Source organism: Bombyx mandarina, chromosome 25 (genome assembly GCF_030267445.1).
Source record: "Bombyx mandarina strain Sakado chromosome 25, ASM3026744v2".
Taxonomy (NCBI): Eukaryota; Metazoa; Arthropoda; class Insecta; order Lepidoptera; family Bombycidae; genus Bombyx; species Bombyx mandarina.
The window spans coordinates 5,751,055-5,777,016 of NC_143231.1; the positions used below are offsets into that span (position 1 = coordinate 5,751,055).

Consider the following 25,962-nt stretch of genomic DNA (forward strand, 5'->3'; position numbering starts at 1 on the left):
CACCCCTAGGACGCCCAACCAACGGGTCGTCGAGGCGATAGTCGACGATCAACGATGCTGGTATCTACGGTACAGTGGCCCTACCAGGCCGCCCGGGCGATGCCGCTGGTGTTCTGTGATAGATCTGCCTGCCGGGTCGGAACGCGATACACCGCCGACCGGCCCCCTTAGGTCGCCCTGTGATCAACGGGAGGAGACTGCATCCTCACAGGAGCAGAACGAACGCCCTCCCTCACCGACCCCCGGTTCGGCAGCGGCGGCACGGCTCTCTCTCTTCCGTTCCGCCGCGCCGCCTCCTTCCGTGAGATGTTGGACTCGTCACTGTCGAACATCGTGATTCACAGACAGTAAATGTAAAGTACTCACTCTGCAAGATACATATGTACGTCTACGCAAGTAATCAAAAATCGAACATAAGGCATGCTGTCAAACAATAAAAAGAAAATTAACCTCTGATGATGCTAACAAGTATTCAATGTACTAATACTACGCGACCTACATGTAACCTCTCGATTATCCTCATATTATCTAGTATATATTATGTAGCGATAATGATTCAGGAGGTGCTCCATTGTAGTCGTTAAAATTATTTAAAAAGATTCTGCTGTAACCAAGTCTGTATTTTCGTCTGTGTCCAACTGGTTTCTGTTTCTACTTATAGTGTGTTTCTGTACAACACACAATACGCGAGATATAAGTACGTAATCTTCGGTTTGATCTACATGTTTTAAATCTAGTACAGAAGTTCAATTTTAATTCCCAGATGCACCTAAAATGAACTACCGTAATTTATCCAAAAGCTTTGAGTCACATTTATAACATGTTTAATATTAAAAAGGCAAACAAAGACAAAACATGTTTTTATTCTGCTGGAAAATTACTAAATACAATAGGGTTTTGCTTAAATATAAAAGGACGGCTTTGGGCAGCCGATTAAATATGCATTGTTCTGTAACAATGTTGGATTTAACTGAAATGTTTATTCAAATGTAATTTAGTCTGTTTATTTTTTTCATAATTAATACATATAATAAAATAATTGGTATTTAGGGTTTCTGTACATTGAAGAGAAATAACAAAAAGGAACGGTTGCAACTAAAGTAATGCTATAGAATTCAAACAAGCGTTATTTTTTTTCTATCTGTCACATATCTCCAATGTTCACGTAGTTTTACAGGAAAATGGCTATACATTAGTTAGAAGAATAGAAACTTTATTTCATTTAAAAGTTATCATTGCTTAAAATTTTTTTAGATTAAACTTTAATATATTTAAGTAACCTTAATGTATTAAAATTTATTATTATAGATTTTTTTTTGTTTATATTACTGTAACTCTGTTAAGATTTCACGTCCACACCATCGATGTGATCTTGACGAAATTCTGTATGAAAATTCTTAAAAATGTTAAAATCCAAACAAACTAGTTTCCCTTAGCTACCCTAAGATGTAAATTGTTTTTAGTATCCGCATCTATTGAATGTTCGATTCTCTTTTTCTATGTACTTGCATGTTTTTTGGACCCACCACCCATTACCCCTTCATTAAAGTTATTTGAAATCGTCAAGTCACCACCTAGAATTAAATACACTTGACAAATTTCAAGTATTCTATTTAAAATTATATTTCGCCATAATTAAACAATTAAACTTTTCAACTTTTGATCTCACCAGATTTTTTTGCAATTTTTTATGATATAAAATATTTATAGTTTTTACTATTAATTCTTATAATTAAATTAAGTATAATTCCCACCGGATGTGGAATTTATAATGTGACAAACAAGCAACAGCAACGTGTGTACATACGTATATATATTTTCACTCTGACAATGCTTAGTCACTTCACTTGAAACATTTTCGTTCTTCATTACTATCAGTAAAGGTATATTTGTTAATTTTTTCAACACGATAAAACGCAAAAAGGATACCTTAATACGTATCTACGTATTTTGAAATAACTTCCACGATATTTATAAATTAATTATTTAATGAAAGACCTTTAATTGAGACCGATTTAATTGATTAACTATATTTTATTTTGTTGAAAATTTTTACACTTTTATTGATAAAAAATGAAAAACGATGAGAAAATAGTGTGCGGAGGGCCAGCACTTCTTGTGCCAGCCCATTTGTCATTTGGGCAGCACTTTCTGGATAGAATCAGAGAAATCTGTTTAAGACAAGACGGCGTGGCACTGGTAAGTGTAATTTTTTATTTGATCCCAACAGACATACATATTAATGATTCATTAGCGGAATAACTTTAAAGAAAAATATTATTTTGTTTTGTTAAATTTCCTTTATTATCGCGAAGACTGACAACTCAACTGCTACTGCCGAAATTGGCTATCGTCGTTTAACGACACATGCAATAAAAAAAAATCACTTAAAATTTCCTTTAAAAAAATATTCTCTTTATTAAGGAAACAAAATGACTCCCATTATCTTAAGGTAGAGCTTTGATTTATTTCTCAAAATACTCTAATATTGGACCTTATTCGAAATATCAGCTCCAAGATACTTTCGGCAGTTCGCAAAGATATTTCTTGAAGTGATGGCGGGTTAAATTATTTTTCGGTTTAATTTTTCACAACGCGATGTAATTACTAAATTACGGAACCTGTTAATAGCCTTGTACTTATGGTATACATTTTCTACTAAGGATTATTAGTGCCTGTCACAAGATGTGAGCCCCGGTATAGTCACATCAATCGATATGGGAACAGCGCTTGCTTTAGCTCTTTCTATTTTATATACATTACAGATTGACTATCACACTGGACATAAAGTAAGCTATAAGGAATTACTAGAAGAAACCGTCAGTGCCGCCGTCGGATTACAAAGTATGGGCCTAAATCGAGGAGATGTCGTAGGTATATGTAGTGAAAACCGACCTGAATTTGTTACCGCTGTGATGGGCGCTATATGTTGTGGCGCGGTTGTGACCGTCCTCAACCCGCAATACAACGCAGGTTATACAAAGTTAATTTAAAAAATTCTATTTTTTCATTAAGGCTCGAAACTAATTTCTGAAAATCTATATTGTTTCTTTTGTAGATGAGATACAGCACGCGTTGAATATTTCATTGCCAAAACTTATTGTAGCTTCAGAGAATTGCTTAAAAAAACGTATAGATGTTTTTAAATCTATGTCATTTATACATAAGTTGATTCAACTTAATGGCAAACCAGTAGAGCGTGATGTCAATTCGTACAGCTCGTTGCTGGTGCCGACTAATTCCAACACGTATGTTCCGGTGGAGGTGAACGGCACTGATACCGCGTTTATTTTCTACTCTTCTGGTACTACCGGTCTGCCCAAGGGAGTCATGCTCAGCCATCTTAATGCTTTGTACGTCTCCTCTTCTCTTGAGTAAGTATCTATGAACCCAATATTTTTTCTATCGTGAATGGGCTATTTACAGACGAGACTTTCTCGCTTCGCAGCGCTTAATAAACTGCAACTTGTATTCATATAACTATATTTGTCATCGAAGCGACGATATCAGTAACTTTTCTTTCACAATAAAATCTGAAAACTATCGAGTTGGTTTTAGTGTTTAAAATATGCGATTTTTTTATTACAATTACTACATTAGAAGTTCATAAAATATTAATTGAATAATCGATTAGTTAATATCATTCAAATCACAACCATTGCTTTTTAGCTTCTTTACCGTTGTACGTTTGTTTTTTCATTGTGCTGATTCATTTGATTTGTGTTGTTTTAGTTTTGGATATACTCGGGAATCATGTACAAGGTTCTTATCAATTTTACCCATGTGCCACATTTTTGGATTATTTAGTGCGATGCACTATTTAGCATGTAATAAATTATTGATTTTGATGATGTATTCACCTGTAGATTATTTAAAAGCCATTCAGGAATATAAGGTAACTTTACAGTTTGTTGTTTCAAATTACAAAAACTTTACTATAAACCAGTTTTCAATATTTAATTTATTTCGCAATAGGTAAACGTTTTGATAATAGTGCCACCAATCGCTGTTTTTCTATCAAAGTCTGAACTCGTCCAAAAGTATGACTTATCTTCAGTGACTAGAATTTGGTGTGGTGCAGCTCCACTCAGTGAAGAGACGGCTGTGGGGGTTTTAAGGAAGTAAGTTTTGGTGATATTTACTTACTCCTACATTAATGGGTTTAAAGAAACCTCAGATTATCCGATTACTCAGTGTGCCTAGTACATTTTACGGTAGCCTTATTGTTTGCACGCAACACCTTGTTATTTGAAGAATAAATAAATTATTATTTATTCGTAGAGTTAAACATTTTCTGTTCCCCGTCTATTAAAATTGACATTTTGTTCTTTAACAGTTTGTCTAACTGTCAGAAGATAATCCAAGGCTACGGAATGACAGAAACATCTTTTGCAATAATGAAAAGCTATGATACTTTGGACAGCGAACAAAAGCATGGAAGTTGCGGACACGTCATACCTGGCATGAAAGTTAAGGTTAGCTTAAGTCCTCATAAAAATTTTTCATTTCCCCATCCGAGTCATCATTTCAACATCATTTGAAGTTTTGCAATGTCAAGTAAACTTATTATGCTGATGCCTTTTTCGCCTAAAATAAACCACAACCACCGACTAAGTTTCTCACCGGATGTCCTCAGTGGTTTTTTTATTTTTTATGATTGAAGGATTACTGGTGGCCCGGAGGCCTTTCCACTTTTCACCAGGGCGAGCAAAGGCTCAACCAGGAGGGGTGGGATTTGCTAACAGCTGCCCGAGCGCCTCATAAGGAGGCCTAACAACTCAAGAGCAGCTGCTTCACGAATTAATCTACTACCGGATCGGAATCGCGGGCCGCTGAGAAGATCCGGCGAGAAACTCATAGAGAGAGATAGAGAGACAGAGAGACAGAGAAGTCAATATATCCTAATACATGTCTCACTCAGTCTCATGCGCGTGGATAATGCCCTCGCGCTCTTACCCACAGATTCTAATAAAATTGAATTTACGGTGGTAGATTCAGTGCAGCTGCTAGAAACGTCTCTCAGGCCGAACCCCGTTAGTGCACCACCCAGTACGAAGACAGAATAGCCCCTTGAGACTACTGGCAATTAGGTAGACAAAATTACCTTAAGCCAAGCGCCTTATTCGAGACCTTTAGCAAATTGTAATTTTGCAGGTTTGATTTTTATTACACGATGTTATTCCTTCAGCGTGGAAGTCAATCGTGAACATTTGTTGAGTACGTATTTCATTAGAAAGATTGATACCCGCCTGAGATTCGAACACCGGTGCATCGCTCAACACGTATGCACCGGACGTCTTATCCTTTAGGCCACAACGACTTCAATTAATAAAACTAACAGACTATGCACGTATGAACGAGTGTATTTATCACAAACATTCTACTTGCTGTACTAGAGACTGACTGTGGAAGTATTTTTGTTCATACAATGATACAACATTACTTTATATACTGTACAATACAAACAGACTACCATATGATATCTAATACATTTGTCATTTGAGAGACAGGTAGCGGAATTGACGTTGTGATATCTACAGGCACCGGAAACAACTAGAACCTGGTAGGTCGTTAGCTCGTCTGTCATCTGCGATTTTAAAAAAAGTGTCACTATCTCCACATTTTGCCCACTGATTTTTTTATTTTTATTTTTGTTTCGGAACTATACAAGGGATTTAGTATTTTTTTAGTAAAAGTAGGAATCTAAATCTCGAGGCGATTTAATCGAAATTCGGTTATTAGATGAACACTTATAATTATTATAAATTGAATATTATTAATTATACCCAAACACATGTTGGAAATTTTGGTATTATTTTAACATTTTTAATGATAAAACAACCTATCAGACTTATTGTATTCTAAAATATTTTGTTGATTTTAATATTAGCTTTGTTTCAAATACGTTTGTAATTTAATATAATTGTAACTTGCGTTTTAAATTTATAATGAGCAGAAGATAAAACTTCTTATTTGAATCTAGATACATTAAATAGTCAACGGCAGGTACATTGGTAAAGTAAACATTCAATAAAAATTAAAATTAAAATTTATAAACCTATTTTGATACAGAATGATTAATTTGAATTAATGGTACGGAGGGACACCTAAATAAATAACAAGTATTGTTTTTTCCCTTTCATTTAAAAATAGGTAGTTTTCTGGTATTTGCCCATCACTCTATTTCCTACCATTCAATTTTTTTTTGTTTACGTAGTTGGACGACTTCAAGGTCACCTGGTGTTAAGTTATCACCGGACTCCATAAGCATCAATAACGTAAATGGTTAAAACCCAAGTTGAAACATGAACTCTAAGTATCAGTTTTAAAGTACATCAGTTGCCCCACTGACAAAACTTACAAAATTTGTTTAGTACAGAGTAGCAATTTAATAAATCCGAATGACTTATTTTATGCCCAAAGTTCTACATAAACTTATATATTAGGATACAGCGTGGGCATTATCCGGCTTCAGATTTAGTTTGGTGGGCTGTTGGCTATCAAAGAGCGAATAAATCACATTTGTGAAAAATGTATCGGAACTCAGGGAACTCAGAGAAAGGCTCAGGTGTAAAAATACAATTTTAGAGCAGAGTCTTTTAACGACATCATATTCCATTGTCAAATATGGCTTTTTCAATGTGACTCAGAAAGTATCGGGTCGTAAATCTCGATCCATACAAAGTTTCTGACTCGATCAGAGCTGAAGATAGGCAGTCGTTGTCACATTCGGAGGTATTTTTATACCAAAAACGATGGAAATAATAAAATGACCAATAAATAAAAAATAGTATAAATTTAAAGTTAGATGTGAAAATTAATATCTAGCTAGTCCATGAGTTTGGTGGCTGACGTACAAATTCTATTTAACGAATCTCCAAAATTGCAGGTCGTTGACATTAATACTCGGCAAACATTAGGATCGTATGAACGAGGTGAAGTCTGCGTTAAAGGACCGCTGGTGATGAAAGGCTACATGAATAACGATCAAGCTAATGTAGATATAAGGGACGATGAGGGTTTCCTCAAAACTGGAGATATCGGATATTATGATTCAGATGGCTGTTTCTACATAGTCGACAGACTGAAAGAACTTATCAAATACAAAGGACATCAGGTACATAAATCTGATCCTTCTTAAAAAATAGTTAGTTATTGTGTATATAATTGTATTTTTGTTTGTTTGTTAAATGCATATTTTTTAAAACCTCGGCGGGGTCACCAGTTTGGAGGAGTCGACAAATTAATGATCCTCCACTGAAAGGCTTAAACTACTGGGTCGACCGTTGGTCCGAATGCTATTGTTGTTCGGAACTTATAAATACGCAAACTCGTCTTATCGCTAGCGTAATGTTATTATCATTACAGAGCACAGCCTTACACTTTAAATAAGGATCGTTTCACAAAAACTAGGTAGCTCCAGCAATGATAGAGCGCGTACTGCTGCAGCACAACGACGTGTTGGAGTGCGGAGTGGTGGGAGCGCCCGACGAGTTGGCTGGCGAGCTGCCCACCGCCTTCGTAGTGCCCAAGCCTGACGTCACGCTCACAGAACGAGAACTGCTAGACTTCACTAATGAACGGGTCAGTAACATAGTAACATTGCCTAGATGGGTGGACGAGCTCACAGCCCACCTGGTGTTAAGTGGTAAGCCCTTGGACATCTACAACGTAAATGCGCCACCCACCTTGAGCTGTAAGGTCTCAGTATAGTTGCAACGGCTGCCCCACCCTTCAAACCGAAACGCATTACTGCTTCACGGCAGAAATAGGCGGGGTTGTGGTACCTACCCGTGCATAAGCACCAGAGGTCCTACCACCAGTGTAAAAGGCTACTATAAACAAATAACAATTATCGTAAAATGTACAGCCTATTTACTCGAACACTATCCTGTTACACAGCTTCGGCGACCAGTTCGTACAGAGCATGTTTCTGAATCCTGAAAATGAGAACACGAAAAACTGTGTTCGAGAAAGTAATTACACATCACTATTTTTTTTTTAAACGTACCTTTAGCTGTAAATAGTGATGTGTAGAGAGCGTGCTTGTACAACCTTACAAAATAGGTATAAACCTACCAAAACGATCTATACTGAAATTAGTTTAAAAACTATTTCACATCATGTTAGTAATATTGGTAGTAGTATAAATAGTACTTTATTACCATATCGATATCATGAACGACTCCCTTGCACCCTGGATATGGTTGTGTGATTTGAATATTTTTTTCCAGTTATCCCCAATCACGCGAATACGAGGAGGTATATTCTTCGTGAGGGAAATCCCAAAGAATGCAACCGGAAAAATACTACGAAAAGTACTTAAAGCTAATTTAATAGCAAATAAATGAAATTGGTATATAACAAAAATGTAGATCATTCTATATTAAATTATTATATAAGTAATTGTTTAATCGATTTCAGAAATAAAAAGCTTTTTTTTAATTCAAAATCATGATTCCTTACGTTACCTAATCTCCCCTGTGACTTGAAAACAATGTACAACGACATAGTCATTACTTAAATTAGATGTAATACTTAGTCTATTATAGTAATAGCTTTCAAAGCTCCGCAACAAGCAGTCCAATAAAGCTATGATTGATAGCAGACCAACGTATAGAAAGGCGTGTACCTACGCAGTATGTAGGGGCATAATATGTACTTACGCTTACGCACACCACAATGTTGGCACAATATTGCGGACATCCAATTAAAATTAATGGATAAATTCTCAAGTGTATCATCGAATGAGGTCGGAACTTAAGCTTTCTTCAAAATTAGCATTTGTACGTGTAATTTGTTGTAATTATTTTATACTAGTGGTCCCCCAGTAGTCGAAATTCGGCTATAATTAATTGAAATTATAAGTTTGAACATTATTATGGTTCTATTGTCAAAGATACCATAGATTATACACTTAATATATTTGAGAGATTATACTACTATCACATATTTCATATATCACATATGAAATATGTGATAGCAGTACACAGCACACATAATACACAGATTTCATCAAGACTACGTACACTATAGATAAATAACATTAAAGACAAACAATATTCATCTGTTCTCAATTTGACCACAGATTTTAAATAATAACAAAAGTTTGACAATTGACAATAAATAAAGAGTATATATATGTATGTGTTGTATCAAATACATGGTAGTGCGTGTAAGGTTGTTTTATATTTAATGTATTTTTAGGCATAATTAAAAAAAATACATTCTGCATCGATATTCTCTATAAATCAAATCAAATCAAATCAAATCAAATCAAATCAAATCAAATCAAATCAAATCAAAATTTTTTTATTCAACATAAATGAAAGTACATACTTGTTGAACGTCAAAAGAACTACCGCCAATTCACAAGAATTAGCCTCCGTCCTGAGAAGAATTGGCAAGAAACTCAGCGGGCATGTCATTTTCTTTTTTTTTTTTTATTATGAAATTATTATTTATTTCTTTTTTAATATTAGATATATTTTTTTTTAAATATGAATTTTTTACAATGAATATTATAACGTAACAATTACTACGATATTAAAATGCCCGGAGCGAGCAACTCATTCCCACTTTGTGCAATCTTCTAGATAATCATTGACTTTATAGTAAGCTTTATTGCACAGATGTTCTTTAATAGTTTTCTTAAACCTATGTATATGTAGGTTCTGAACATCTTGTGGGATTTTGTTGTACAGGCGCGCAGACAAACACCCGAATGAGTTTCGTATCTTATGTAGCCTACTCATCGGCACAACAAGCTTGTGTTTGTTCCTAGTATTTCTATTATGTATGTCCGACTTTTTAGGAAACTCCTCAATATGTTTACGAACATACATCAAATTTTCAAAAATGTACTGGGATGGCATAGTGAGAACTTTAATTTCTTTAAATTTCTCCCTCAGGGATTCCCTTAAGTGCATGTTATAAATAGCACGTATAGCTCTTTTCTGCAGAATAAATATCATTTCTACATCGGCCGCATTGCCCCATAGCAAAATGCCATAGGACATGACACTGTGGAAGTAACTAAAGTAAACTAAACGAGCCGTGTCCGCGTTTGTTAACATTCTAATTTTATTTACTGCGTATGCTGCAGAGCTGAGCTTACTCGCCAATTTATGAATATGAGGTCCCCATTGCAGTTTGGAGTCCACTGTTATACCAAGAAATACGGTTGACTCAACAAGCTCCAATGATTCCTCAGAAACAATTACATCACTATCCACTTGTCTCACATTTAAAGATGGTTTAATACATTTTAAAGTAAATTTAATACATTTAGTTTTCTTACTATTCAATAATAGGTTATTGATACGGAACCAATGAACCACACACGAAATCGCGTCATTCACTTTGTCATAGACTTGTAATTGTCGTTTAATTTTAAATAATAAAGATGTATCATCTGCGAATAATACGACCTCGTGTCGGGACTCAATAAAACTAGGTAAATCGTTTATATATATTAGAAATAAAAAAGGACCCAAAATGGAACCCTGAGGTACACCCATTTTCAACAAGGTGCCTGAAGATCTATTACCTTTCACATCTACTGTTTGTATCCTTCCTGATAAATAGGAAGTAATAAGTTCCAATGCACCATCCCTAATACCATAGTGATGTAGTTTCCTCACCAATGTTTCATGTTCAACACAGTCAAATGCTTTGGACAAGTCACAGAAAATTCCAAGACAATCATGCGATTCCTCCCAAGATTTAAAAATATTTTTGACTAGATAAGCACCTGCATCAGTTGTAGAGCGACCCCTGGTAAACCCGAATTGTTTATTATAAGCGTGGGAAATTTCATATATCTAAGTAAACGATTTCTAGAAAACGTCTGAAACGCATTGTCTGTTTTTAATGGTTTTTGAGTAAATAAAATTAAAGATGTCTGAAAATTTTACAAGTTCACACTGTTAAAACTTAAACAACACAACGTCATTCGGGTGGGATGGATATACATATATTCCTTATATGCAATATCTCCATTCTTCAAAAGCTCGGTATTAAGCAGTGCCTCATCAGTGCATAATTTCGTGGACATGTGCTCCGGCGAGGAAATGACTCCATAAAGCGCGTAGAAGGCACCAGACCACGTAGAAGGTTGGCCATGCGATGGACCGACAAAGTCAAGCCCGCAGTTGACGGCTATTTGCATGAATGTACCACACTCGCCATAAACCAAAAGAAATGGCGAGTGAGCGTTTAACATCTGCCCACTGCATCGATACTTTTTTTTTATTGCTTAGATGCGTGGATGAGCTCACAGCCCACCTGGTGTTAAGTGGTTACTGGAGCCCATAGACATCCAGAACGTAAATGCGCCACCCACCTTGAGATATAAATTCTAAGGTCTCAATTATAGTTACAACGTCTGCCCCACCCTTCAAACCGAAACGCATTACTGCTTCACGGCAGAAATAGGCAGGGTGGTGGTACCCACCCGCGTGGACTCACAAGAGGTCCTACCACCAGTGATCACAAGAGGTCCTACCACCAATACTGACTGACGATCACGACTGCTCTGACAAGAGTGACACGACACACGAGATATAGTATATTCCAGTTGTCCAATAGGCACACTAAACTTGATTGATTCTCATAGATTGATTTCGTTTACACTTAGCATATTGTAGAGATTAACGGCCGTCTGGTGTAGTGGTAAGTGACACGGTCACTACACAAGGGGGTCGCGGGTTCGAATCCCGCCAAGGGAAGATATTTGTATGATAAATATAAATGTCTTTTCCAGGGTTATGGATGTATATTAAATATATGTATGTGTATAATAAAAATCTTACATTTATTTCCGTTATCTGTTACCTGTAACACAAGTTCTTTACGAACTTAGCACGGGACCAGTTAACGTGGCGTGATTGTTAGTAAATATTTATTTATTTATTTATCTTTACGTGCTTCAGATCATATTATTATCAGAACATATCGTAAAAAACAATTTTGAATGTTATATTTTCATGCACGTAGGTGCCATACTTACATCTCTCGCTTATTCTGCGAATTGCGATATTAATGATCTTAACACATTTGTATGGCTTCCACTTACCTAACATGAACTAGTCTTGTGGTCAGTCTTCGTGTAATAGATAATTGGGTCAAGTAAACATATTCTTGGACTTTTTGACCATTTGAGTTATTATAACGAAAGAAAAAAAAGTTTCTTTCTAATATCTTAGTTATACGATAAAATTTCTCAGCCTTTAATCTCGCAAATAGCTTTAATTCTTCTTCGTCTTAAAGTTAAGTGAAATCCAATCCATTAATAAAGTTCTCTAGCAATGTTTTGAGCTTTAATAATGAAATTAACGTGCTACCCTTAATTGATATAAAAGTGATGGGTATTTCATAATTGATTTCTTATGAAATGAAGTAAAATCTAGAGACCTAACTTACGGCAAAACTCATCTAGTTTTGCTCACTTTATTTATTTAATTGGATATACTTGCGGAGATACACAATTGAATATCGTAAAAAAAACCCTATTTAAATGCAACTTTTTAATTGGATATGTCCACTAAAATTAAATATTACTTAAAAGTTATTTGAAGGCGTACTTACATTTTCGGCGAAGCATTAAATTTAATGGACGCTCGTCTATCGCGGTGATCATAAATCCGTGACGTATAAGGCTGATCAGTTTAGCAAACGCGATCGGCAGCAGTCCGCGCGTCGGACGTCATCGCTCCGCCGCCACACTCGCAACTCCCATCCGCCGACACCACACGTGGATTACGCGGGCTGTCTTATTCATTCACCCGGCATCAGTTCAGAAAAACATGTAGCCAGGGCACAATGTCAGTGTGCGGCAATAACGGTCACTCAGAAGACAAAAACGCGACGGACGACGTTATCCCATCGGTTCACGATAATCACAAAGAGAAGCCGGCGAGCAAGGTGGTGCGGGTGCTAACCGTGCTGGCGTATTTGCTATCGGTGTCCATGGCTGCGATACTGCTCTCCGTGTACTACGTCTGCGTCTGGAAGTCTCCCGAGCTGCCGCCCCTGAATGATACGGGCAAGCTAAACGCACGACGAGCACCACCGCCACACAATAGCATTATCATGGAAAGATTACAATCTTCGGGTAAATATTCAGCAAGAGCGCTAAAAACGAAACTTGCGTAAATGTTGACAATTTTTTTTTTACAATTTATTAGCTTATTAAAATTATGGCCGAGATTTTCTCCTATGTTAATCAAATAACAAAAAATATTAGAATTCCAAAAATTTAACAACATATTTTAATTGTATACATTTCCGCAAATGAACTTTTCTTAAATTGCGTTCAAATTATATAACTTACATAAGTGAAAGTAGATTTTACTTAATGAAAGATGATCAGCTGAATGATATCTTAGAGGAAGGAAATTTTATTTAAAAAAAAAATTGAGGCAAAGGTTGAAGGTTGCTTGTACTTTTTAACATAGTGATAACCGTGTCACTATTTTGCGGAAAAAAGCCATATCACTTTCCGGTTCATAAACTATATAGTTAACTAAATATTCTCAAAATTTGTGCCAAACACTTATTTTTTGTTACCTACCCATTTAAATATTATACATGAAACATAATTTAGGAATATTGTGTTCTTTTTTTTATAATAAATCTATTGGATTATGAAAATTTAAGACTACACTCCATATACATACAGTTATCTGGTAGGATAGAATCTTAAATGATACATTTTCTCGATTATTAATGAGAAGAGACAAGTATGCGACACAAATTATTTCGAGCTTATCCATCATCCATCGGCACACTAGCATTCTGGTCAATTGCTATGATGAGTAGTGGTGGTAAGGCGTGACGCGACATATTATTATATGAACCCGCTTTATTTGATATCAACAACCTTACAATTTAAAGGATGTGACAACCAATGTCCCAAAGCAACTGACCGAATCTAACGGTAAACGCAGAAATGAGCTCGTCTATGTTAATTGAAAAAGTAGGTACTTCATTTTCGATTTCATTACTAGCTCTATGCTTAATTAACTTAGGGCCTACATTGTTTTACTTTTAATTTTATTGAATCACAATTAATGCCCTTGGATGTGTGTGGTAATGTGCGGTAGTGTTCATTACATTACATGTGTTGAATAGTCGAAGTTTATTTACATTTCATTCAAACATATTTTATTAGATCATTCATACTTTTAAATCATACGTCTTCTAACATTACTTATCGAAATACGCTCTGTTTTTACTGGTAGTTGAATGTGTTCTGATTCCATACGAGTTAATACGACCGTCCTAACTATTTCTGAACAAGCACTTAGAGGCAAGTGTGTGTTCACAATACGAACTTAGCGCGGTTAGCAGACAATGATTTCTCGCCCACCTGTCCTGGTGAAGCTGGAAAGGCCTCCGGGCCACCAGTAATCTTTCAATCATAAAAGAAAAAAGCAGACAATGAAACAATGAGACAGTCTGTCCCTAGTGCATTCATTGGTTTGTGCCTAGCGCGACAGATTGAACGAATTAATCGGTGCCGTTTTTAAAATTCCCAAAATCCCAGTTACCGTCAAGGTAACCACACACCTAAGGAACTAGAATCCAATTAGTAATACTTGATTATACTCGTATGACTCGTATCAAACCGTAGTGTTCTGTCGTTTGATTTCATTGACTTTTCGTTGTACAATGATGATGGATAATGACGAATTTATTAGTGTTAATTAATCTAGACCTAGAGGAAGTGTGAAAGTAGCCCCGATAATTATCAAATTGAAGAGCGGACGGTTAGCGTGGTATATGTAGAGCGTGGTGTATGTGATATGTAGAGAGAAGGAGCATGTGACTAGGAGATGTATGGAAATGGTAATGCAAGGTAGAGGGGAAAGAGGTCGACCGAAGAAAACATGGATGGAGTGTGTGAATGACGATATGAGAGAGAGAGAAAGAGGATTGAGTGTTGAGACGACAGCCGATAGAAGAGAATGGAGTAGAAACATTCGCTGTGCCGACCCCACCTAGAGGGATAAGGTGGATAAAAAGAAGAAGAATCGAAACCTATAAGCTATATCACGGATTTTACTGATTACAAAAGTTTTTCTGTTTTTATTCATTTCATGCCAACGATTTCTTGGACTTAAACACCTCCCATCTCAGGATAAATATCACAACACTGTACGTTAAAAGAGCGGCGCCCATTTCACTCCCGTCTCCGCCTAAGTCACCGCGTATTATTTATGGACGCATACAAAGTAATCTTGAGTTCCGGTCTAAAGGATAACAACCATGGTTTTAATGAAAACTAGACCTCTGGCCCATAACTATAGATGGGCGGGATTTTTGTGCAGCCAGTATCTATCGGCTTTAATAAACGTTGAACATCAATAAGTCAATTCGCCAATAAAACCAATAATAAGAAAGTGTTTACTTTCAAACATATGAACTATAGCGTTATGTAATCGCACTATTCATACTCCAATTCAAGACAGTAAGACACAGGAGAAACAAAAAGTACCATATCTATATAAAAAATCGTCTAATTTAGAGTTTCATATTTGCTGGGTTCAAAATTATATTATAATAAATAGCTAGGTACAGCTCGCAACGTTACACTACAGGATTATTTAAATACCCTGAGAATACTAGTAAACAAGAGTCAGTGAGTACCTACACAAAATTACTTAAGTGTTTCCGTGTCATTTAAACTTAGAATACTAACCATATAGATTAACATCCTTTTATTTTATTGTTATTTCTTACCCAAACGTTCCATGATAAAAATTACAAACACTATTATTAGTCAAAGTATTAGCTCAAATTAGATAGAGTCTTTAAATATAATAGATAGCATATTTCTTATTTAAATTAAATCTTTATCACAATATATTACAACACAAAAACAAATGACTCGTAAATAGTATGATTTACAAAAACAAGTTTTATTAGGCAAAATATGGTAATTATTTACAAACTATCTAATACTACTATCTTTAGCATGTAAAAATTTTGTTGACATAATTTATGAATTTATAATATAAATGCACAGAGTTCATATTTTAAGAAAGCAATATAAGTCAAATTTACAGTTTAAGATATTTTCTAAGCGTTTTTAAAGTAACACAAATGACGAATGTGTAAACAAACTGTAAAAAATAAAACAAAACGACAAAATCCCTTTGCGTATCTATCTGTGATGATTCGAAAAACTAACACAGAAAAAATCCTGAAATATATTTTTTTTTGTTCTAACTGGATATATGGCACTCACTCATCTTTCGGTTCAAGGTAATCTGCGGCATCCTCGTTGATTTTATTGCGTTATAATGCTGTTAATGTAAATAAATCTTCTCTATATTTCAAGACCGTACCTCGTCCGTAACATTGTAGTTATTTGAATTTTAAATTCAGTTTGCTGTTACCTTTGACGTCACCTTTCTACAAAAGTCCACTGGTCTTCATGATAAGAAAATTAAAATAATTCGATGAACTAAAATTTCAATGGCTTAACAATACAAAACATAAATAATTATGAGGATTACCTAATAGGGTTTCATGTAATCTAATTAGTTTAACTCAATTGTGTCAGAACCGCGAGCATTAAATATTTGTATTGTTTTACTATGATGATTTTTAATATGTAGCTTGGTGAACATTTTAATCAATCTACTTAAAATAATAAGACGTATTAATGTCTATAAATAATTTATTGAATAATGCGGTTTACACAACTAGAGGTAGCCACTAGTATTTTTAACTTAATTGCAGCCATATTATGTCCTATCATTCCCGATCCTGCGGACAGAATGGAAAGCAGTCGACGTCGCCCAAAATACGTCATTTCGGATCCTCCCGATCCACTAACGGTGCTTTTAGGTACCTCAAACACCGGTCATCGTTCTCGTCAAACCCGAAGGGCCCGACGAGTAAATTAACCCACAGACACAGCCCACTAAGTTTCTCGCCGGATCTTCTCAGTGGGTCGCGTTTCCGATCCAGTGGTAGATTCTGCTAAACACGGCTCTTGCTAGGGTTCGTGTTAGCAACGTCGTCAGGTTTGAGCCCCGTGAGCTCACCTACTAGTTAAGGTTACGCTGAAATAGCCTCTCAAGCTAAGCTATCAGCTTAGGTAGGAAAAAAAAGTACTAAGTTTAGTTTCAAGTTTGTTTTGAAGCATCACAGTCTACAATTATAAAATAAAATATGACACCGCATTTCAATATATCAAACTGAATTAATAGATTTTAGAATATATTATTCAGAATTCTTGAAATCATTCATCTAAAAAATAATAATAGAGGTCGTACCTGAAGAAAGGAGCATGATATGAGATACAATAATATCGGAGTTCAAAGCCCGCAGGAAGGAAATGCGTATCTTACACGTGCTTAAATCTTTCTTCATGTGAGAATAATTCGTTTAATATGACAAATGATAAAACGCTCAATATGTCAAAAGATGTTTAATATTAGTGGTAAGGCGTACTGTGAATCCACACGGAAACCTATCTCTTCTGCTTTCTGCTCCGAAGCAATCGTTTATTGTAGGCTATAACTACAACCGAGGCTTCAACTTATTAAATCGTGAGCTGTTTCACGAATCCAAACCAAAATAGGTGCACCAGACAATGTTAGTACGGGATTTACACGAAACGCTGCAAATTGCAAATTGCAAGCTAAGGAAATTTTCAGTACACACCCGCTTAAAAAATAAATATGTAGAAATAATTATATATTTATTTGTCGCTTTAAAGGAGGCTTCCTAAAAAGACTTGGATGGACCGTATGAAAGAGATTATGCCAGAGAAGGGTGTGAGTGCCGATATGATGTGTGATAGACTCGAATGGGATAGTGGAATATAGTGGGATAAAGACAAGAAAAAGATGATATTTTTTCCTCGTTAACTGCACTTTCACGTTTTTAATGTTTATTACCAACCAAACCAACAAAACAACAATATTATTTTTTAGCTTAGAAAATTAAAAAAGTTTATTTTATTCAACAAGGATGCGTGGCATGAGGCTTATTGCAAACGTTCCTATTAGGCGTTACCCGAAATCATTATTAAAATTTTTACTAGACTAAAAAGGTTTCATCGGACTTCTATACTTCTTAGGAGACTATTTTTATAGTTACAATTTAGTATTTATGTACATTAAAAACAATTGACCGTTGAAAATTTGTTATTGATTTGTAGAGGCGCGCGTATCGACCGTCCGAATCATGGCAACGCCACGCGCCGTCGCGGCCGCCAGCCCTCACGGGCGCGACGCCCTCGCGTCAATTCCGTCGCGCACCGTCACAATAACGTGCCACCCTTAACTAAATTAACTTTGTTTACTTATTGTTATACCTCGACCTCTCTCAAGCACACACAATAATCAATGTGAGGGTTCGTTCAATTTACCTACGATTTACACAAAAGTTGATAAACTCTAAACTCGATAAAGTTGATGTTAACGTTATGAGACTGTGATGTATGAGAGGAAAAACACATTTTTTTTTGTTAGTGCTGCAAAGAAGCCTTAATGAAAACATAATCACTCGTTAACTGAAACAATGAAAATTCAGGGACGGAAGCGTGAGAGACGAATCGCGATCGTACGGCTACGTCAGAAGAACTGGAATAGATTTACGTATACTAAACGTGAAATTAAAGGATAAACAAATGAAGTTCGAAGCGAGCGCCATAATAATGAAACAACAGTCCGCACCAAGAGGTGTCAAACAGCAGACACGGTCGGCGTGACCCGGCTCTGAACTGGGGCATACTTATCGATAAGCGTGCCCTAGTTAACCGGATTCGCTGCGGAGACGTTGCGGCAGTGCATTTCGGTGAAGATCGTCGAGGAAGATGTCGAGCAAGTCGTTCACGTCCGGTAGCATGCGGTCGTGCGCGGGCTCGATGCGACTCGGCACGACCTCCGGGCACGAGCTCGTGTTCGACTCACTCTACGAGCGGAAGCGCGACAAGAAAAGTGTCCGCGTGCTCACCGTCATCATTTATGTGTTCTGCGTGTCACTCGCTGCGATAATGCTCTCCCTCTACTACGTCTTCTTCTGGGAGCCTAAGGACGCGCAATACGCGCAACGAAAGGTGTTACATAATGTAGAGAAGCAAACCAGCACTACACCATTGCCCACATGCTTAATGCCCTACACCGGTAGGTTACACGCCAAACACTAATTTCAATGCTGATGTATTTATTTATTTTCACTAAATAACAACCCGTCTTTCTTAGTGCTCTATTAAAAACCTCTTTTTTCATTTTCCTTATAATTAAAAACCGTAAACGATTACAATACTTGTAAATTTTATTTCTAAAAATAACTCTAAATGAATCCAAATCTCATAGAGTTTAGCAAACTACAGAGCTATTGTTTAAAAGCACGATACTAAAACGATAACCAAAAATAAACTCCGAATCGACTTTAATCCGAATTTATACCTAATTTCAACGAAAGTTGTCAGCTGTTGTGAACTCCAGTGATATGATTGAAAAACTATAAATTTTAAAGAACTTCTTACTGAAGCAAAATCTAAATAATATAAGCATTTATGTGATAAGACGGTCAGGAATGCACGATGCTATATTTGATTTGTATGACTAACGTTTTCGCATTAACTTATCGGGGCAGTTTTTCGTGGAATTCTCCACTTATTCTAAAACTAATGAATTTGTTAATTTTACGAGGTACCATAAATTAACGTTAAGAAATAAATAGCGAAATAAACTTTCAGCTTCATATTGATTAAAAGTATCCCAATCAATAACAATTTGTTTAACGTACATTAATATTTTATTGCATTGTGTTGAAAAAAATCGAAATGTTGTTTTTCAATATCAAATTCGCCCTTGTATTTACGCCATCACAGTATAATGGGTGTCTTTACCTATGTTGTATACAACGGTCATTTTTCATGATCGATTTTTTTTTATATCATAAGAAATGAAAGATGTAAAAAATAATTTCGTCCATATCACTTTAGTTTATTACCATTTTGACTTCAGACAACTTGTTTTTAACAAGTGTAGGTACGTCGCAGCGATGTCATTGTATTCATACTTAGTTAAAACAGGGATTAGCAACTTGCTAAATAGGTACCTATAGTTATATTGTATGTAATCACAATAACCAGCTCTCGCGTGCTCACTGATCATGTTTATAACATATAAATCACAAACAATTTGGACCGGTTGCTCGAAATAGCACGCTGGTGCGCCGTATGGTTCTACCTGACGTGCCATTCCGAACATTATACGATTATAGCTTTGTAATTGTAGTGTATGTATATTATAACTGTTCCCGAGAACGAAAAAGTGTAGTGATTGTGAAGAATCGAGTGTTTCTAGACAAGGCAAAATGAAATTGCCATCATTTAAAAAAAACGCAATGTTCTTTGCGCTGCACAAAATACAGATTTTACTGGTGGTAGGACCTCTTGTGAGTCCGCACGGGTAGGTACCACCGCCCCGCCTATTTCTGCCGTAAAGCAGTAATGCGTTTCGGTTTGAAGGGTGGGGCAGCCGTTGTAACTATACTGAGACCTTAGAACTTATATCTCAAGGTGTTGTGGCGCATTTACGCTGTAGGTGTCTATGGGCTCCAGTAACCACTTAACACCAGGTGGGCTGTGAGCTCGTCCACACATCTAAATAATAAAAAAAAATAAAAAAAGATGCGAAGTCTTTGGACTCCGCACATGGCTATAGGCGTCCATGGGCTGCTTTAGTTTTCTGGCTCACGAAATCTGAACTTGTTCAAACTGGATTAAATATGCAGAACAACGTTAGTATTCCTCTAGATTGATTTACCTTGACGAGTGTTAGTCCAGTGTTCGAAGTTCGAACATAATCACTTACATCTTCACACTTCACTCAGAAGATTCATTTTCATTTCATAAAAAAGGTTTTGTACTACACTTACTATTCTTATTACTAGTGGTAGGACCTCTTGTGAGTCCGCACGGCTAGGTAGGTACCACCACACTTCTTATTTCTACCGTGAAGCAGTAATGCGTTTCGGTTTGAAGGGTAGGGCAGCTGTTGTACTATACTGAGACCTTAGAACTCATATCTCAAGACGAGTGGCGGCATTTACGTTGTAGATGTCTATGGGCTCCGGTAACCACTAAACACCAGGTGGGCTGTGATCTCGTCCAGTAATCTATGCAATAAAAAAAATACAATTGAAACTTTTCCACCTTATCTTCTTTTATTTGATTTTATTGCTTCAAGTCCCTCCATAGATCCAGACGTTTCAAACGATCTGCGAGAACGGGATTATCGACAGGCTCTCTTCTGTTTGCAGTTAAGGTCAGCAGCGGCCTTCACTTTATTTTCTAAGTATGGCTCTGTTAACCAGATAGGACCAAGTGCTTCCTGAGATCGTCTTACAACCATTGAACATAAAGCAAATAAAACTCTTCTCCAATTTTACAATATCGAAAAGTAACCTTTTTCACTGGTTCATATTTTCAGTTTCCGCTGCGTCAGTGCGTTGACCTCAAAAGAAATTCAGGCCTTTATATGAAAGGCACCGGTACTTTTTGTGACACCTTTTTTAAATAGAATTCACTATAGAGTTTGATTAGCTTCTATATCAGCTCACGCGAACAACGCTGTTCATATATTATTATGCTTATCACTATATTTGACTTGCACTAATAAAACCGTTACAATACTTTTGTAAGCTTTTAAAGAACATACCTACTTATCGAAATAGTTACACATATAGTAATTCGTTGCAATTATAGTGATTTAGTTATTATAGTGAATTACCTACTTACTTACTGAATTCCTAATTCACTATAATTATTATCCATTCTAAAAATATATTCACTTCTACGATTCTAGCTCAACGATGTTTACATTAAATCTAGAGACGATTTAAAATAATTTCGTGAATATTTTAGTTTTTAGATTCTATCCATCAATCGCTTTATCTATTTTCAATCCAATACCACCTAACGTAAACATAATCGAGTATTAATAGAATCAAATTGGTAGATACGTACTCGCTCTGCAGTTCACTGAAAGTCTTTTAAATATTTAGAAAATGAAGATATTTTTCACCGTTTGCATATACAAACATAAATAATTATTCCTGTGCTACATCAAACACGTCGTAAAAGTCTCGACCAAAGTTAATGATTTAGACGACTTGACAGACTAACAATTCACTGTGAGAAATTTTATTTTGATGAATAACAACAATTTTCCTGTGATTGCAGGAGGAGGCGATATCCCAGTGAATGAACACACACCATTAACATCAAATAGCTTTACGATTCCCGCGAACGAGAGTGTTTCGACAACGCCAGCTAACCAAACTAACCAAACTCTGAACGATATAGAAGATCTTACAGAATCTGTTTACCCAATCAACGGCACTACAAATGACACAGGCTCTTTCAATTATACCGAGAGCATCACATGACGACCAAATAGGGATCACATACAACAAATCAACGAGAAGACATTTTTGTAGCATTTATATTATTATAAGTTTTGTAATTTGTCCCAAGTGCCAAGGGTAGCACTGGAATTTAGAATGAATTTAAAATTCCAGTGTTATGGCAGAAGAAATAGAAACTTCAATCTTTTTTGATAATTCTAAAAATGTACAAATATATTGAATAATGCATGGATTGTTTTCTGACGCTTTCAATAAATCAGTCTAACGAATGGTCAGTCTTCGTGTACATGTGAACCCAATACAGGTAACAACAGTAGGTCGCCTTCTTAATCTAAGAATTCAGATTATACTTCCACTAGATGTCATATCATGTAACATGTACCGGAAGTGTCATCCGAATCTATTAACTTCGTTAAATATATGTAGGTATTATGATTACCAGAGTCTGTATGGTCTTGTATGTGTTTTTAAAGCACATAGCAAGAGAGAAAGTTCTAGATTGGGGACTTTACATTGGGAACATTCAACCTTAAGCTGAAATAAAATTAATTAAAAATACTTTCCTATTATATTATTCAATGTCACGGTGTAATTAATAAGTATCATTTTGAGTAATTTATTCACTGAGATTCCAATTTATTGTCGATGAACTCTCTACCGTTCTACTTTTATGTATCTACCTACCCTACCCTATCCTACCCTAGTTCTATTTTTAGGAAAAGTAGAATATTCCATATTTATGTTGGAGTCTTTTGAAGTCGATTAATATTATATGGGTGCAAAAAAATCAAATTATTACAAAGTTTTTAGAATATGCGAATAAGGCGTATTAAGAGTAAGGATTCATGGAGCATAATTTTCACAATATATAATAAATAGTTTACAATTCTCACCGGGCTGTCTAATGTCGATAGTACATAGAAACTATCAAGTTCCAAAAATAAACTATGGATCCCATATGGATCCCTTCATTATGAAGCCGGCTAACTATACAAAATTTTAACCCTTGTTTTAAATAGCACAAATTGCATTTAGGAGTTGTCTGAGTGAGATATTCACAGTGTAATTGAAACTGGGTACCAAAAACAAAAAAAAAATGATCTCAAATTTACATGTCGCAATTATCAGGCATACAAATAAAAACTTACTACTAAAAATTTCGTGAGCTAAATTCACATTACCTATGTTAAAACGGCTCACACTTTAAGTATTATGTAATAGTACATTTATACTTTTTGTAGGTCCCGTGAGATGAGAATAAGCCCGAACAAGAAAATAATAATTATATGTACATATAACACATATATGTAAAAACGCTGTGTTCTCTGTCAAGCTTATATTCTAATAATTATACGTATGTACATATATATATACAGTTATTTAACGAAATATATTACTTATTCGTCCGCTTTAGAATTTAATTTTGTATGTTGTTGTATAATGTGAAATATATGTACTTGTTTTGTTATTTCCTGTCTTTTATTAGAAACAGAAACGTCTTACTGGATACAAATTGCACGTGAATCCACTCGTTTATTTCGAGAGATCGTATTAGCACAGTGCGAGCATTTTCACAGTACAGTACATCATGAAGGTCGAATCTATGTTTATGAAAAAATGTGACAAAAAAGCACCGGTACATAGATATGCCTTACATTGAGCAACAGTCAGGTAGTGTCGTTAGCATAACTGGAATCCGTCAACAACGGTGGAGATAATACCTAAGTAAGTATTATCAGATGGATCATAAGCTTATCTAACAATAAAACCAAAACCAATTTTGATATTTTTTTTCTACCTATGCTGGTAACCTTGCAAAGTTATGCCACAGCGTAGAGAGCAAGTAGGTGAGCTCACGGGGCTCTAACCTGAGAACGTTGCTAACACTAGCCCTAGCAAGAGCAGTGCATCGCAGAATCTACCACCGGATCGGAAACGCGACCCAGTGAGAAGATCCGGCGAGAAACTCAGTGAGCTGTGTCTGTGGGTTAATTTACTCGCCGAGTCCTTCGTTGCTAGCGACGGGTTCGACGGAATCGGTGACCAGTGCTTGAGGTACCTAGAAGCAAGGGCGGATCCAGCTTTGGCGCCAGGAGGGGGTCACATAGTCGTGGGCAAGTTAAGAACTTATAATTTAATTTTGATAACAATAGATAATAAATAAATCATGATGTTCTTCAATTAGTCCAAGCTAGTTCAAGTCCTGGAACTAGCTCAGGGCGGGGGGTCCTGACCCCCATGACCCCCCCTCCTGGAACCGCCGTTGCCTAGAAGCATTCATTCATTCGAAATGAATGAAATTCGAAATAAGGGTGATATCGACTGTTTAATGGTAAAGGTCCCGGTCCGCAGGATCGGGTATGTAGTTACCGGCGGCCACGACAAGAGTTTTCGTGTCGTGCCACTTTTTCGAAATGGCGCACTGATGACGATTCCAAATACTTACTGATGGAGTCTAACTCCAGATCGTCGTGAAGGTACACGTTCCTCACGAACCACGTTGCTTCGACGGCTGTCCTACAAAAACGGGATTGGTTGATTTGAAGGGGTTTCAAATTAGTGTGGGTCATGTGAGCGAACACTACACTTGCATAGGTCATGAAATTTTAATTAATAATTAACGAAGTAATAATAACAAAATTTTAAAATTTTATAATTCTGGAGGTTCCGTAACGCGTGATTCCCCATCGATACATAAAAAGGGTTCGGTAACCCAGTATAATAAAAGCGAAATCCTTAGTTTAGTCAGTGTCACTATCTCGACAAGCGACCGCGTTGATTAGATACTCACACTCGAGGACTCCGTAGATCAGTCGAACATTGATGATGTCAACTCAACGAAAATGGGATTACAGTTTAAAACATTTTTGTATAAAATTTACTGTGTCAGAAAACACGGAAATGCTTAGTGTCGCAAATAATAAATAAAAAACAAAATAAATATTTACAGTAATAGCGCCTTATTAGTGCTTCCTTCATCGTGGATTTAAAAAAATACGACCCTAATACCATGATATTCGCGACTAAATATTTCTTTATTCGCGGATTTAATAGGTACATCGGTACATACACATTATGTAAAGGATTCGCATATTTAGTTATCCAACCGAGTATGCTTTGTAAGCACGTCGTCAAATGTATTAATAAAAAAAGAAAATAGACCCTATTACAACCCCGCCTAAAGTATGTTTTTATTTTGTCACCTAGGAACGTATCTCCTATTCCATATTCACGGTTTCTGCCTTCGCGGCATATTTACGAAACATAATATACGATAATAAAGAAATTTTACTGTAATATCTTTATCACACAATTTTTTATTTAGTTTATAGCTTTCGAAGTTGTATCTCATCTCGACAACTATTAACGTAAAAAAAAAGTAATTTGTCTTATCAATCTTAAGACCTAGCTAGCTATAGATGCTCAACATGTTTTCCTAAGCTTGAATTACTTTTTCATTCTACAGTTTTGAAATAAAAATAAATTAACAACCTTTTATACTAGGCTGCACTAAAAGTATCGGGAATGGAATATTTCCACTGTTCCTGTCATATTAAAATC

At 36.0% G+C, this 25,962-nt stretch overlaps 2 protein-coding genes across 3 annotated transcripts; both read left to right on the forward strand.

Annotated features, from left to right (window-relative positions):
* The first annotated feature begins 1,714 nt into the window (after positions 1 to 1,714).
* On the forward strand, positions 1,715 to 8,452 carry LOC114245805 (luciferin 4-monooxygenase-like). The gene is made up of 9 exons (XM_028178093.2): positions 1,715 to 2,199; positions 2,766 to 2,973; positions 3,059 to 3,374; positions 3,733 to 3,895; positions 3,976 to 4,121; positions 4,337 to 4,475; positions 6,890 to 7,117; positions 7,414 to 7,584; positions 8,235 to 8,452. Exons 1-9 carry the CDS (start codon positions 2,074 to 2,076, stop codon positions 8,349 to 8,351), a joined length of 1,614 nt encoding a protein of 537 aa, XP_028033894.2. The 5' UTR covers positions 1,715 to 2,073; the 3' UTR covers positions 8,352 to 8,452.
* Positions 8,453 to 12,603: 4,151 nt separating this feature from the next.
* inaF-D (trp-interacting inaF-D) lies at positions 12,604 to 23,869 on the forward strand. 2 transcript variants are annotated; one of them, XM_028178075.2, is made up of 2 exons: positions 12,604 to 13,114; positions 22,217 to 23,869. In XM_028178075.2, the coding sequence occupies exons 1-2, from the start codon at positions 12,823 to 12,825 to the stop codon at positions 22,420 to 22,422; spliced, it is 498 nt and encodes a 165-aa protein (XP_028033876.2). In that variant the 5' UTR covers positions 12,604 to 12,822; the 3' UTR covers positions 22,423 to 23,869. The 2 variants fall into 2 exon arrangements, with proteins under 2 accessions (XP_028033876.2, XP_028033875.2); XM_028178074.2 differs by lacking the exon at positions 12,604 to 13,114 and adding an exon at positions 18,251 to 19,145.
* The last annotated feature ends 2,093 nt before the right edge of the window (positions 23,870 to 25,962 follow it).